The sequence below is a fragment of the Oryza sativa genome, chromosome 2 (genome assembly GCF_034140825.1).
Source record: "Oryza sativa Japonica Group chromosome 2, ASM3414082v1".
NCBI lineage: Eukaryota > Viridiplantae > Streptophyta > Magnoliopsida > Poales > Poaceae > Oryza > Oryza sativa.
The window spans coordinates 4816636-4832588 of record NC_089036.1 but is presented as its reverse complement, the minus strand read 5'-3'; the positions used below and the strand labels follow the sequence as shown (position 1 = coordinate 4832588).

The 15953-nt window shown below is 48.2% G+C and overlaps 2 protein-coding genes across 2 annotated transcripts; one reads left to right on the top strand and one right to left on the bottom strand.

Annotated features, from left to right (window-relative positions):
- Positions 1–453: 453 nt before the first annotated feature.
- On the bottom strand, positions 454–2443 carry LOC4328541 (protein pxr1). The gene is made up of 5 exons (XM_015770447.3): positions 2284–2443; positions 1934–1986; positions 1144–1350; positions 965–1045; positions 454–883 (listed from the first exon to the last, which is right to left on the bottom strand). The coding sequence occupies exons 1-5, from the start codon at positions 2377–2379 to the stop codon at positions 718–720; spliced, it is 603 nt and encodes a 200-aa protein (XP_015625933.2). The 5' UTR covers positions 2380–2443; the 3' UTR covers positions 454–717.
- Positions 2444–5928: 3485 nt separating this feature from the next.
- LOC4328540 (PTI1-like tyrosine-protein kinase At3g15890) lies at positions 5929–14776 on the top strand. Its single transcript, XM_015770446.3, has 4 exons — positions 5929–6193; positions 6875–7034; positions 13469–13731; positions 13841–14776. Exons 1-4 carry the CDS (start codon positions 6159–6161, stop codon positions 14514–14516), a joined length of 1134 nt encoding a protein of 377 aa, XP_015625932.1. The 5' UTR covers positions 5929–6158; the 3' UTR covers positions 14517–14776.
- Positions 14777–15953: the final 1177 nt, after the last annotated feature.

Below are 15953 nucleotides of genomic sequence, written 5' to 3'. Positions count from 1 at the left end.
CCTGCGCCCACATACCAGGCGAACACCGCTCAACAATAATATTACTCCATCTGTCCCTAAATATTTGATGCCGTTGACTTTTTTAAATATATTTGACTATTCGTCTTATTCAAAAACTTTTGTGAAATATGTAAAACTATATGTATATATAAAAGTATATTTAACAATAAATCAAATGATAGGAAAAGAATTAATAATTACCTAAACTTTTTAATAAAACTAACAGTTAAACATCTTTAAAAAAGTCAACGGCATCAAATATTTAGGGACAGATGGAGTACAAATTAATATTACACGAGTTGAAAAATAATTGAAGTCAGAAGTAAAATTAACATCATGTGGATGCAAACCTCCGGATGTCCATGCCATCCTCATTTGATTGGTTGCTAAGTTTCCAAATAATTCATGTCAACGGGTTTAACTGAACAATTCCCATTTTCTTTAGCAAAGAAGTAATGAACAATAATATTCCATATAAGAAATTACTCATGCCCAAAGAATTGTCAAATACTGACGCACCATACATATTACATTTGCAAACATTCGTATTGTACAGTTTCATGCTCATCGATATGCCCGTTGTGCGCCTGGGATGTGAAAGCCAATTCATCTCAAATAAAAGCACAAAAAAGACCATCCCTCTGAAACATAAATGTCTTCCGAAGCACATACCTAACAGCAAATTGAGAAAATCCTTTGCTCTCGCAATTACCATATTCAACTCAAAAAATTGCCCTTCGATGAAAGGAGGCGCAAAGCTTTGTTCGCGTTCTTTAAAACTGCATTGGATCTTGGCACCTGGTTTTTCCTTTGCTCCAGGAAAGCAAGGGCATTCTTCACATGCTGTGTCGAGCGAACGTCTTTCAACAGAATTGTTTCAGGCCTGACAAACATTGGCAAAAGAACTAGCATAAGTAACATTTCCACATAATTCATATGAGACTGCAAGACATGAAAAAAGTACCCGGAAGATTTCAACCGCTTCTTCCTTTTCTGAACCTTCTGATTTGTTATCTCTTCCTCGGAGTCAGATGAGAAGGTTTGCCTGAAGGAGAAAAGGACGACAGTAACCAATTAAGTCCGCAAAATTGAAAAAAAAAAAACAAAAAAAAACTGAATACGGTGCAAGGGAAGTACACATACTTCTCACGTGCTGCAAGCATTTCGATAACATTGGTAGGGAGCATGCCAGGCATAGTATGGGTCTCCTCGCTCTCCTCATCTTCTTCATTCTCTGCCTTCTGTTTGATGTCTTTATCTTCTACCTCCAGAGGCTCCTTTTTATCTGGTTTTGAGGATGTTCTTCGTTGGGCCCACCTTCTCCTCCGCTCTTTCTCCTGCTGCGATACTCTGAGATTACATGACTATGTTAGGTCAGAGAAGCTACAGCTTACAATTAGCAGAAACAGTGACACCACCGTGATGCTCACAAAATCATTTGGGATCCAGATAGGCAGTTCCCATGGATCATGGATGTTACAACGGGAAAGCAAAACATCAATTATAATGCTCATATTTTCAGGTTGCTGCAGAGAACAGTATGTGCTATGTACATGTGGAACCACAAACATTGAAAGACCACCTAGAAGCATGTATGGACAGTTTACATCTAGGCATAAGTGGTGTATAATCATCGAGAATAACATACTTTTAGTTTTAGTTCTAAAACAAAACAAAACCTCAGTTGTAGTACCATCTTCTGAGACTGACAAGCAAACAAGCAGAAATTAAGACAAGATACAAATTGATATATATCACAAACACAAACACAGATCATCTCCATAGAATAGAAGTATCAATCACCTAAATAATCATGTAGCTAACTAAAACAACACAAATCAAAATAAGGGAAGCACAATCAGCAGAGTGCTTATCCATCCAATCATCAAGCCTAGCATACACGCAAGGAACAAAGGGATAAAGGGGCACACACCTGATGGCACTGTCCTTCTCAACTTTACTGATCTCGTCGTGCTTCTCAACCCCCTACGAAGCATCAACAGCGAGCAACGGTCAGCACGAACTCCAAGATCTCCAAGACGAGGCATCGCGAAGGTGAGATCGAAGTAAACATCCAACAACCCTAGCTCTAGCTCACTACTAAACTAGTACTTGTGCTTCTCAGCTCTCGCGGGCGCAGCAAACGAGGTGCTATCCATGATCCATCCAGCGCATGGCAGCACGACGCACACGAAGCCTCGCTCGGATACAGGGGTTAGCTGAGCTCTAGCTCGCGCGACGGCCGTCGTCCTCGGCTTCCTCTCGTAGGCAGGAGGGGCGTACCTGGACGGCGGTGAGCTCCTCGGGGGCGCTGTCAGATTCGCTCCCGCTGTCCATGTTCGACGGCGTGGTGCCACTCGCCGCAGGGGAGCTCCTCATTGTGCGGTGGTGTCCGCCGCCGCCGTGGAGGAGAGGGGATGCAGGTGGGGAGAGGGTTTGAGGCGGCGAGGCGGGGTGAGGACGAGACGAGGCAGATGAAGTTGGGCTTTGCTGCTTCTCTCCTCCTCCTTGGACACGCAGATTTGGGCCTCGTGATGGGCCAGTATTTGCGTGGGCCATTTCCTTCTAAACAAGCCCAAGAGTCCTATCTGGAGAGTGAAACCAAATTTGAAAAATAAATATGGACAAATAGGAGTGCACATATACTATGTATACGTCTAAGAAAAATATGTTACTCCGAGAAGTGAGAGTAGCTTCCTAGACTTGAACGTTGACAGCGAAACACCCGTGATGACTTCGTCAATCTCAATATATACTGTCCTAGTTTTTCGGAGGTGCTCATATGTGTAGGGACGTAGGGTGTGTTGTAAAAGCTTGCATTTTAATTGTGTTTTGAAAAAAAAAAGTTAGGCCATAAGGTATGACATTTATATGTTTTTTTTTCAACCATGAACTTGCGCCATTTTAAGTGATTTAGGTTTAAAATTGTGGTGTTCTGGTCGTTGGGCTTTTCTTTGGTTCATTCATATACGTGGAGCCCAACTCTTTTCCATGCCAACCGGTCCAAAATCTCTACTTTAATTCATGATTCACAATGAAGTTGCCCAACTCAAATAGTTTAGAGCGGTTCGAATTTTCGATTACATAAACAGTGTTTGAATTGGACCAGATCGAGCGAAGCACCGGTTCAGTTTTCTTTTTCGGGTTAAAGCAATGGTCCAATTTGGCTTTCTTTTTCAACTATAATTGATGGTAGTGGATTAAATTAGTTTGATGATCATCTTTTAAAAAAATTAGTGTGATGAGGGCAGGCAGAGGTGAGAACAGGTCAATTGGGGCCAAAGCCATGGCCATTGGATGATGACATTACAAAATTCCTGCAGAACATCTTACCATCTGCTTTGCTTTGGGATTGCTTGAGACTTTTGCAAGCACAAAGATACAAAGCCATGATTGAAGCGTGCCAATCACCGGTGCTTATTAAAGTGATGGGTCACTATGCTCCATAATACACTACTCCACTCCATAGTGGCTGGCTAGCTAACCTCAATGAGACCAACAGGAGTCCTGTTCTGGCCTTCTGGGGCTACCAGCTGTGATGGCATTCACTTGTGGATTTTGTGAGGGGCATTTGTCTCTTTCCATTCTTATCTTATTGTTTGGTATTGCATCTTTGTCTTCCCTTCTCTGGGTATGTATATATGGGCAAATCCCATAATAAAATAGTAGGCAATAATTAGTCCCTTGGTACGTTGAAATTTTCACAATTTGACCCTTTGCAAAAACTTTTTTTACATATGAACTGCTGTCAAAACTTATTTCAAATTTGACTCTTTTGGTCAGCGCTAAATCACCTGGCGCTGAACTTAGACACCTCAGCGCCATGTCAACTGGCGTTGAATACCGTGCCACCGCGGATGGGTGACTAAGTCGGCTTGCCAACGCATATTCAGCGCCACGCTATTTAGCACTGAGATGTCTTAGTTCAACGCCAAGGGTTATTTTTGAAATAAGTTTTGGTGACGGTTTATTTGTAAAATAGTTTTTGCAAAGGGTCAAATTGTGAAAATTTTTGCTTGGTACGCATGGATGGTTTTTATACAGTATGATAACACAAAGTAAAATGCCTTCATTGAGCAGTCTCTCTAACTTTTGCGCCCTTGTTTGAGATCAAATTATAAATGCTCCTTCGAAACGTATGAATTTTACAGCAAACGGTTCAATTCTTCTAAAATTTTGGCCCACAAAATTCCTCAAATCTGAATAGGTCCTAAATATCAACGCACATTCTGCATACGCCATAGCTGGATATGCCACTGTCCTTTTACTAGCATTGGCTTGTTTGACTTGTTGAAAACAACACGTCGGTCTAAATTTGCAAAGCCAAAGTGTCCTATATATTTTACCCCGCCGGCCTCCATCCCCTCAAAATAAGTTCATTTTTCACCCATATCCCACGCTTAGCAATACAAAAGCAAAAAGAATAAATTATACCAACTTTATTAAATTCCATTGTAATTGTCTCCTACTTTATTTAGTTCGAATGCAATTATTCTCTATTTTTATAAACTTCGATACCATGATTGTTAAAAGTTAATTTTTTAAGGAAAAAAGAGGACAAAATGTTCTTATTTTAAAACGGAGCAAGTAATACCAAATCGGTCGTGGTATAAACACCAACATATAATCATCGAGTGTGTGATAGTGATACCAAATCGGTCGTGGTCATCAAGTTGTGGCGCACTAAAAATTCACGTACTAAATGAGACAAACCAAGACAACAGGAGTACTAACAGTAGAACGCCTGAAATATTCAAAGTACTCAAATGAATTGGTCAAAAACTACGGCCCTGTTTAGATCCCACCCTAAAATTTTTCACTCCGTCACATCGAACGTTTGAATACCTATATAAAGTATTAAATATAAGCTAAAAATTTAACTAATTGCACATATTGTGACTAATTTGCAAGACGAATCTTTTGAGTCTAATTGCTCTATGATTTGACAATGTGGTGCTACAGTAAACATTTGGTAATGACGGATTAATTAGGCTTAATAAATTATGTACTGACGGATTCTATAATTAGTTTTTTTATTAGTGCCGAACACTCTATGAAACAACCTATATAATACCCAATGTGACACGTCAAATCTTTACACCCTGATATAAACACCCCTATAGCTCTTTAATAGTCTCATTAGTGCATTAGTTTAGTAATTTAGTAAAATCTATTCCCTGTACTACAAAACGCATTAAAAAACCACAAGAAAAACCACATTAACTTGCACACTCCTACTTCGTACTCCCTCCGTCTAAAAAAGACAAACTCTGGTTTCCGTGTCCAACGTTTGACCGTTCGTCTTATTTGAAAAAATTAGAAAAAAAATTAAAAAGACAAGTCACGCATAAAATATTAATCATGTTTTATTATCTAACAACAATGAAAATATGAATTATAAAAAAAATTCATATAAGATAGATAGTCAAAGTTGGACACAGAAATCTAAAGTTTGCCTTTTTTTTTTTTTCGAGACGGAGAGAGTAATGCAGAAGCAGCAGAACGACATGTTTACTGGGACGATGGGACGATCGCCAGAACGACGCGTTTCCTGGGACAGAGGAAGTACTACAAACCTCAGCAAAAGTCTCACCCACAGGCCACAGGAATCTTCCTTTGGTCAAACGTAGCCATCCCACCAACAGCCGAGGGCCCCACCCCTTCAAGCTGCCAGGTCATCATCGCCCCCGGTGGTGGCCCCCGCACGTCAGCCACTCCAGTACCCCACCCCGACCCCGACCCCTCACCCGCCGCGTGACGTTACCGCCCACACCCCAAACCCGACCGTTACCTCACCGGGTTCAAAACGGCCCACTCGCCGCCCGCCACGTGTCCGACCCGCACCCCGCCCGGTCGGTCCCCACGTGGGTGAGCTGACCGCGCCCCCGAGCTTGCCTTTGCGTGCGCCGCGCGGTGACGAGACGACGCGAGTAGTGCGAGGTGGAGAAGACGAGCCGACACCACCACCACCACCACCACCACGAGAGGAGGAAGCCGCGGGTCTCCTCGTCTTCTCCTCTCTCTCTCTCCTCAACCAGCTGTCTCGCGGTCGCCGGCGGCGGTGAGGGGAGGAAGCGGGGCTGCCTCGCGCGGCGGGAGGTCTCCGGAGAGGGAGGGGTGTCGTGCTGATTTGGGGGGCTGCGGCGGTGTCGGCGGCGATGGGGTGGGCTTCCTGCTGCAAGGGGGTGGACGGGTGAGTGCATATCTGGCGATTTGAGGATTGATTCGTGTGTGCTGTTTGCCTGTTTGGTGTGTTTTTTTTTTTTTTTGGGGGGGGGGGGGGGGGGGAGAGGGGAGATTTGCTCATTTGGGTGGGTTATGACTTACGAGGGTGGGGGTGGTTTTGACTTGTTGGGTGGAATCGTCGGTAAACATTTGCAATTTTGTTTGTGATTAGTTCTGTTGGTGGATTCGATGGGTTTGCTCAAAACAGATTACTCGATTGATTAGCTAAGAAGAACTTTTTTTTTCTGGGGAGAATTTTTTCTGCTGGGAGCTGAGAAGTGTCTTGAAGCAGAAAATGGTTTTTGTTTGGGGAAATGGTGAGTTGCTGATCAAGTTTTGTGGTTTTGTGTGTGATTTGCTGATTAATCATGCGAGCATACAACACCGCAACATTCACCTGTTTTCATTGGATGGATGAACCAAATGATGCGTGGAATTTTCTCTGCTTGTATTGGGGAATTTTTCTGTTCGCTCTCGGATTGCAGTTGTTGGTCAGCAAGCTGAAATAGAATGACATAGTGGAAACTTATATCTAATTAATCCGTTAAAAATGTGCCAATTCTTTTTTTTGGGAAGAAGAGTCCGTACTTGAGAGTTTGAAGAGGAAATGAAGCTCGTTTGTTGATCTGTTTGCTTGTTCTATACTCAGGGTTCTACCTGGCCGGAGGAAGAAGAAGAAGGAGACGACATGGCGGATCTTCTCGCTGAAGGAGCTACAGTCAGCGACGAACAATTTCAACTATGACAACAAGCTTGGTGAGGGTGGGTTTGGCAGCGTCTACTGGGGCCAGCTCTGGGATGGATCACAGGTGAGGTGTTCCTCTTTCAATCTTGAAAAAGAAAAAAAGAACAGGAAGAAATCTGAGAATCATGCAGTCCACACTGCACAAACTTTAGTTTGTTGTCTTCTTTTTTTTTTCTAATTGATTAGAAAAATGGCAAAGCATTGGAGGGACCCAGTGATGTTGATGATTGTTGTTTAACTGACATCCACTTCTAGCGTTGTTCATGGTCTAGTGGTAACCTTGTAATTTTTTCCTGCTATATCAATAGAAACTTTTTTGTCTTGTGTAGGTCGTCTTGAAAAAAAAAAGTCTAGTGGTATTAATTAGCAGTATAAAATGGTTGCCGTTTTTTAAAAGCTACCTTCAGATATTCTTTGAACATGATGGCCATCCAAACTGGACCTGCGTGCGGTTTAAGGCCGTGTCTAATGGGGATTTGGTCTGAGTAGACAACTGACTTATTCTTAGCTTCAGTTATCAATTTTTTTCGCTTATACCAATAGTCTTGTCAAGGATTGCATGATTACAAGCTAGAAAAAATCATAATTGGAAGGTATGAACACAAAAGAAAGCATACAGCCGGAATATGAGGCTATTGAAAATCACATTGTCTTCACAAAGACAGATGACTATTGTGCTTCTCTTCAGTGTATTTGTCCCACCTAGTCTACTAGGAGCCAGAAAAAATAAGTAGCATGCTGATAGTGATATTTGGGTGAAAGATGAGGCAAGATTTTGTCCTGTAACGTGTAAAATACTTGATAGCTATAGTCTTTTTTATGGATTAATCTTGTTTACGTGATTAAACACATGAAAGAAAAATATACTAAATACTATTATAATGATAGTGTTAGTAACAGAATCCTTACTCTTATCGAGAGGATGGCGCTAAGAGAGTTGGGACAATTTTCTGTTTATTTCTCACAAATGCCATACCATCCGGGGGGTTGGGATACATATTTACAGCTGGCTTGCTAATCTAAAAAGTGAAAGGAGATGCTGTCCTAACAGGCATCCCAAACTGAAAGATGCTAGTCCTGTCCTAAAAGCTGAAAAGCAAAAAGAACACAAAACCAATCAGCACAAGAAGACCAACAACGCAAGACTTATTTCATCATTCTCCTCCTAAGTCTTGTGCGTCGTCTTGTGGGAAAGTTGGGCCATCCCGATCCTAGAACAAAGCTCAAGGAACTTGATCCTCCTAAGGGGCTTGGTGAGCAGGTCCGCAAGCTAGTCCTTGGTGTGGTGTTGATGTAGCTCGCCTTGATGCTTCCTTCCTCCAAACAGCCTCGGATGAAGTGGTACCTCACCCGGATGTGCTTGCTCCGTTCGTGAAAAATGGGGTTCTTTGCTAGGGCCAGAGCGAACTTGCTGTCCACCCTAAGCTCCACCGCTCCAGTGTCTCTGCCGAAGAGATCACCAAGCAGTCGCGCAAGCCAGAGCGGGTCGAAGCGCTGGAGGCCGCTATGTACTCGCTTCGTAGCTGGACAGGGTCACCACCTGCTGCTTGACCGAATGCCAGTTAACGAGGCACTTGCCGAGGAAGAGGAGAATCTCGCTTGTGCTCTTGCTGGTGTCGATGTCGCCGGCGTGGTCGCTGTCGATGTCACCGGCATGGTCGCTGTTGCTATACCCGACGAAGTGTGCCTTTCTAGGACACCTCGGGTAGTAGAGACCGTGGTCGAGAGTCCCCGCAACGTAGCGGATGATCCTCTTCACAGCCTGCTAGTGCTCCATCGTCGGTCGCTGCATGAACCGACTAACGTAGCCGATGGAGAATGCCAAGTTCGGCCGTGTGTGGGGAGCCTAGCGAAGGCTCCCCACAAGACACCCATACTGCATAGAGTCCACCTCCTCTGTCCTGCTGTCGCGGCTCAGCTTCAGTCTCTCCTCCATCGGAGTAAGAGCTGGGTTGCAATCGGTGAGCCCAGCCAGCTCAACGATGCGCTTGGCGTAGGCGGTCTATCGAAACGTGATCCCGGAGTCGTCCTGGTGCACCTCGATCCCTAGGTAGAAGAAGAGAGGCCCTAGGTCACTCATCTGGAAGGTGGCCTTCATCTCTTCCTTGAACGCCGCCACCTCCGCATCCTTGGTGCCGGTAATTACCAAGTTGTCGACGTAGACACCCACCAGCAGGACATTTCCTCCATTGCCCAGCCGGTTGATGGCTACCTCGTGCGGGCTTTGCTCGAAGCCCATCCCCTTGAGCGTGGAATCCAACTTGGTATTCCACGCCCTCGGTGCCTGCCACAAGCCATAGAGAGCCATGTGCAGGAGTAGCACCTTGCCCTCCTTGTCGGGGATCGCAAATCCTGGCGGCTGGTGTACGTAGACCTCCTCCTTCAAGTCGTCGTTCAGAAACGCTGACTTGACGTTCATGTGATGAACGCACCAGCTTTCCTGAGCAGCCAGCGCAAGGAGGAGCACCTTGCCCTCCTTGCCGGGGATCGCACCACGGGGGCGAAGGCATCCCCTCCTGCTGCACGAAACCGCGTGCCACCAAGCGAGCCTTGTGCTTGACGATGGCTCCGGCTTCATCCCTCTTCAGCTTGAACACCCACTTAAGGGTGATCGCGCGGTGACCACGAGGGAGGTTAACAAGCTCCCAGGTGCGGTTTTCCTCAACCGCGTCCATCTCCGACTACATCACGGCACGCCATGCTGCGTGTCTCTCGGCCTCTGCGAAAGACTGAGGCTCCCGTCGTACGGTACCGCAGCGGCTCACTGTCGTGGTATGCGTCGATGCGCTCCTCGTCGTGAGAGAGCGGAGTAGCGAACTCCACCGGGCTGTGCTTGACACAACCTGGCGTCGGAGTGGATGTGCCCGGAGGGGTGGCTGTTGGTGCTGGAGTGCGTGGGGTCGCCGGTTGTGATGGTGTCAGCGAAGAACTCATTGCAGCCGAAGTCGTAGCTCGAGAGCGTGTCGCTGCTGGAGTCGGTGGAGGCTCGGGGGCTAGGTAGGCACACTCAGTGAATAAGAGCTACCTACTCCCCCAGCTCCCTCGAAGTGGACGTACTCAACAGTGAAGTCGTACGTTGGAGTCGAGCCGTCGTCCACCGCCTTGTCCTATGCCCACCCTCGTCTTTCGTCGAACACTACGTCGCACGCCGTGTGCATACGCTGTGTCTCTGGGTCGAGAATACGGTAGGCCTTCGAGCCCTCTGCTTAGCCGATGAACACCCCTGGGGTGCTCCTGTCGTCGAGCTTGCCGATGTGGCCGATCTCCTTGGTGAACGTGAGGCAGCCGAAAAACTGCAGGTGGGAGACCGCCGGCTTGCGCCCATGCCAAGCCTCGTACGGGCCTTGGTAGTCGAGCGGTTGAGGATGTAGACAGCCGTCACCACCGCCTCTCCCCAGAAAACGGCCGGCATCCCCCTCTGCTTGAGGAGTGCTCGAGCCATCCCTACAACCGTCTGGTTGTGCCGCTCGACGACGCCGTACTGCTGCGGGCTGTACGGCGCGAAGTAGTGGTGCTGAATGCACTCATCAGCGCAGTACGATGCGAATTCAGCCGCCGTGAATTCGCCGCCGCAGTCCGCCTCCGCAGCAGCCTGCGCGCGCCTAATGGCGTCCGCAACCTCTCCCTTGCTGCCGAGAACCATTACCCACATGAAGCGGGAGAGGTCGTCGACGAGCAGCATGAAGTAACGTCGTCCTCCTGGTGTGGCCGGTGTCACTGGGCCACACAAGTCCCCGTGCACGAGCTCGAGCCGCTCCTTGGCTCGGAAGCTTATCTGCTGGGGAAAGGGGAGCCGCCTCTGCTTTGTTAACACGCAGACGTCGCAGAGCTGCTTCACGTGGTCAAGGCACGGCAGGCCTCGCACCATCTCCTTGGCACTGAGCCGCTTCAGGGCCTCGAAGTGGAGGCAGGCCGGTTGTGCCACTTGCACGTTGAAGACGTAGAGTCGATTGGTGCCTTAGGTTACCTTGGCAAGAAGGCAACGACGGCAATCCCAAATCCTCATGACTTCGTGCTCGACCAACAAGCATGAATCTTTCTCATCCAGCTGTCCCACGCTGATGATAGAGTTCCTCAAAGCGGGGATGTAGTAGACTCCGGTGAGCACAGGGATTTGGCGGTGAAGGTGATGGAGCCGACCCCCAAACTTGACGGAACCTCAGACGCTGGAGTCAAGCTCGGTGAAGAACTCCCGTCGGTCAGTCATGTGATGGGTGGCGCCGGTATCGAGGTACCACTCATCAGTCTTGTCGTTGCTGGAGCCATCTCCGAGGAAGGCGCGTACCTTCGGCTCATCAAGTTGGAGGAAAGCCGCTGCGGCCGGTGCCGCTGGAGATAGCTCGATGCTTGCGTGTGCCAGGAGCAGAGCCGACTCTTCCTCCTCCTCCACCTGTGCGACGTTGGCCTGGCCGTGTCGTGGCTGTCGGCAGTCTTTGGCCCAATGGCCAAACTTGCCATAGTTGCGGCAGGCGTCATCTCGCGCCGGCTTAGGCGCCTCCGCGGGCGCCACCCTGGGTGCGTCCTCGCAGGACGTGTCCCTTGCCGCGCTTGCGGCCTGTCGAGGAAGAGGACTCCCTCTTCTTCCCGTCACCCTGGCAGGCCTCCCACTGCTCTCGAGTGAGATGAAGCTTCCTGCCAATGGTGATAAGCCTCGAGAGAGGCTGTGGCTCGTCGCTGTCGACGACCTTGAGGCGACCTATCGCCTCCTCGATCGACATCGTGGAGAGGTCCAACAGAGACTCGATCGAGCGAGCAATCTGCTTGTACTTCTCTGGGATGCAGCGGAAGAGCTTCTTGACGGCTCTCTCCTCATCGTAGGTGTCGTCGCCATACGACACCAACTTCTACAGCAGAGTGTTGAGACGGAGGGCAAAGTCATCAACATCCTCACCTGGCTTGAAGGCCAGGTTCTCCCACTCCTTGCGAAGTGCCTGCAATGTGGACTTGCGAGCGCGGTCGCTTCCGATGCGTGCCGCAGCGATGGCGTCCCAGGCCTCCTTGGCAGTCCGCTTCTGGGCGCCCGTTGATCCTCGTCGTAGTTGACGTCGCCGTGCCGAACTGGCTCCCACATGTGTCGCACCTGGAGCCTTATCCTCATCACCACGGCCCACTCGACGTAGTTGGTCTTGGTGAGGGTAGGGTTTAGGCCACACACCGCCAGGGCCGACTTCCCTGATGACGGCCTAAATCCTGTGGTGACCATGGTACCGGTCCGGTGAGGGAGAGCCATGCCACTTGCAACGGCTGCGATCTCCGTCGACCCAACCGGGCCGCCGCGTCCACGCCCGTCTGGGCCGCCGCCGCCACATGCATCCCCGCCAATCTAAGCTGCCGCCATTGCGCGCGTGGGGTTGCGCAGCTGCCCACTGCTCCGCCCGCTCACGAGCTGCCTCCCTCGTCAGCTCATCATCGGAGCTGCCGTAGGCGGAGATAGAGCTGTTGGTGCTACTGTCGTGCCGCCGCCGCCGCCGCTTCCACTTCCGCCCTTACCGTTGCCAATTTTGCTGCCGCCAGCCTTGACGCCCTCGCTGCCGTCGCAGCGGTCTCTACCACCACTCGCTCGCGTTCCTCTGCCGCGGTGAACTCGGCCTCCTGCCGGAGCCGCGCGCTCGAGGCGACCAAGCGCTGAGACTGTCCTGCGGACATGGCACGCCACTAGGGGCTGCTGCGTGGGGAAGAGACTGCCTTTGAGGAGCTGCTGCTCGTCAGCGCAGGGGAAGAGGGATAAGTAGGAACAGCCGGTGTTCCTGCTGCCGACTGAGGACAGAGGGGAGCTCAAGAAGGAGAGTTGGGGCAATTTTCTGTTTATTTCTCACAAGTGCCATACCATCACGCAGGGGAGGGGGGTTGGGATATATATTTATAGCTGGCTTGCTACTCTAAAAAGTAAAAGTGAAAGGAGATGCTGTCATAAAAGAAAGATGCACTGAAAAGCAAAAAGAACACAAAGACCAATTAGCACAAGAAGACCAACAGCGTAAGACTTATTCCATCAGACAGTTGCACATTTATTATGAAGATGATGAAACTGTTCTACATTGGTACTTGTTAGTTTGTTGCATGGTGATATAACCCCCAAACTGCTACATCCCGGTGAGTTGTGTTTCATTTTGGGTTGAAAAAAAAATACGGGCCTATTCAGATTGTAGCCAAAATTTTAGCAAGATGGCAATGTTGCCAAAATTTAAGATGACAATATTGCTAAAATTTTGGCAGGATTTCTTATGTATTTACCAAATTTGACAACAAACTAAACATAGACATTTTTTTGGCAGCTTTACCAAAAAATGGTATGGTTGAAAATAGCATCAATCTGAACAGCCCCTACAATATCAAATTCAAACTATCGTTTTGACAAGTATGTTTTTGAACATCATTTCATAAATCATAAGTATTATGTTGGAACTATTTACCTTCTATCTGTTTAATCCAAAATCAGGAAAAAGTAGTTCACTTTAACCAGAACCTAACGCTTCTTCTGTTAACTACATGGGACAGATTGCGGTGAAAAGGCTCAAGAGTTGGAGCAACAAAGCTGAAACTGAATTTGCAATTGAGGTGGAGGTTTTGGCGACAGTGAGACACAAGAGCCTGTTGAGCTTACGTGGCTATTGTGCCGAAGGCCAAGAACGCCTGATAGTCTACGATTATATGCCAAACCTGAGCTTGCACTCCCACCTTCATGGACAGCATGCAGCTGAATGCCATCTTGGTTGGGAACGAAGAATGAAGATCGCTATTGATTCTGCAGAAGGGATTGCGTAAGCATGTTTTACATCCTTATGAAATATTCATTATGCTGTAACAGTATGACAACTTTCAGTACATGCAGAAGTAATCTTACATCTGAAATCTCTCTCTACCATGCAGATATCTTCATCACCAAGCGACACCACATATCATTCATCGGGATATCAAGTCAAGCAATGTTCTGTTGGACAAGAATTTCCAAGCACGGGTTGCCGATTTTGGTTTTGCAAAGCTCATTCCAGATGGTGCAACCCATGTCACTACAAAGGTGAAGGGTACACTCGGTTATCTTGCACCGGAATACGCCATGCTTGGGAAGGCCTCTGAAAGCTGTGATGTCTTCAGCTTTGGAGTACTGCTGCTAGAGCTTGCCAGTGGAAAGAGGCCAGTTGAGAAGCTAAACCCCACTACGAAGCTAACTATCACGGAGTGGGCACTTCCACTTGCCCGTGACAAAAAGTTCAAGGAAATTGCTGATCCAAAGCTCAAGGATGTCTTCGTCGAGGCTGAACTGAAGCGAATGGTGCTTGTTGGGCTTGCATGCAGTCAGAACAAACAGGAACAGAGGCCGATAATGTCTGAAGTCGTTGAGCTGCTCAAGGGAGAATCTGCTGAGAAGCTTTCCAACTTGGAGAATGATGAGATGTTCAAGCCTGATCTGACCAGCTCCTTCCAGGACTCATCTCATTCGTCTCATCCTGATAGTTCAGACTGCATCACAGAAGAGAAGAACTCAAAAGCAGATACAATAGACGAGGCAGTTGATTCAAGTGAGACAGTACCTTCAGCTAGGTAGTTTGATGCATAGAATTATAAGTTATCTGTCATTCATCAGCAGGAGTTATTGGTTTCCTTCCGTGGAGCATTGTGTGTTTACCTCTGCATGCGTGTTTATGCCTTGTTTACCGGCAGGTTTGGGTGCTTCCCTTGTCATCTCACAGATATACTTATCTGTGTGTATGGTTAATTGTTACAATCTGTTTTCGGTATGGTTGTACCATGGCTTGTAAAATTCTGCATATCTGGTGCTGATCCAAAGTTAACATGTTGTTCCCAGTGTTGTGATTCTCAGTATTTCATCGGTTACTTAGAGCTTCTCCAACAGCCTCTCCATCCCACTCTTCAAACCAAATTTTAGCAATTCTAGCCAAAAAAACGTGCTCCAACAGCCTCTTCAACTGGATGGCTAAGCTATCGGCTGGCCAAAACCCTCCCTCCACTAGCCAAATTTGGTCACTTTATTTGGCTGGCCAATGGTGGGCCCCACAGAGCCCATCTTCCTCATCCCCACACGGCAGCCAAGCACAGGAGCCCGACGAGGCATGGGGAGAAACTCGAGCACGGCAGCCGCCGGCCTCCGCTCGCCGCGACTGCCGTCCTCCGCTTGCCGCGGCCGCTCGTCGCGGCCGCCGGCCCCCGCGCGGCGCAACCCGCCGCCCCCGCTCGCCGTGGCTGCTGGCCTCCGCGCGGCACAAGCTCGCCGCGCCCGCCGTCCTCCGCGCAGCGCCGCCCGCTGCCTCCGCACGGCGCCCGCCTCCCGCCGCGCAGCCCGCCGGTCCCCACGCAGCGCCGCCTCCCGCCGACGCTGCCTTCACCGCCGTCCCCTCCCCGCTTGCTGCCGCCGCCTGCTTCTTGTCAACGCTAGAAAAGAAAAGAGGAAGAGGGGAAGGAAGGGGAGAAAGAATAAGGGAGTGGCTCACATATGGGTCCCGGTGTCATAGTCAAAATAGAGAGGGTAGAATAGAGAGGCTGTTGGAGTATACAGTTAATTTGACTAGCTAAATCAGATGGAGAGTTGGCTATATGGGTGTTTTAGGAGTTCGATTTGGAGAGGCTGTTAGAGATACTCTTATGTGCAAAATATGTGCAGTTACCATGCATGTTGGTACTGAAGAGCCAGAGCCATTCCAAGAAAGGAAGGATCTTTTCACCACGTAGAACTCCATTTTTCTGACATTTTTTAAAAGAAAGAATGAAGGTGACTAAGGGACAATATTTTAATATAGCAGGATGATATAGAGATTCTCGAGGGACAATAAGGTTTTACACTTTTACAAAGGATTCTCAAGATATACATATTTCATTCTTGCTAGGGTTAGTGTAGGATGGTGCAGTGCACACCATGAGAATCGGAGAATCTGTATGTGGTGCGAAGAAAAACTAAGAACACCAGAAACAGAAAAAAAATGAAGAACAGAAACAAATCCATGCAAAACTTGTCATTCAGAGAGCA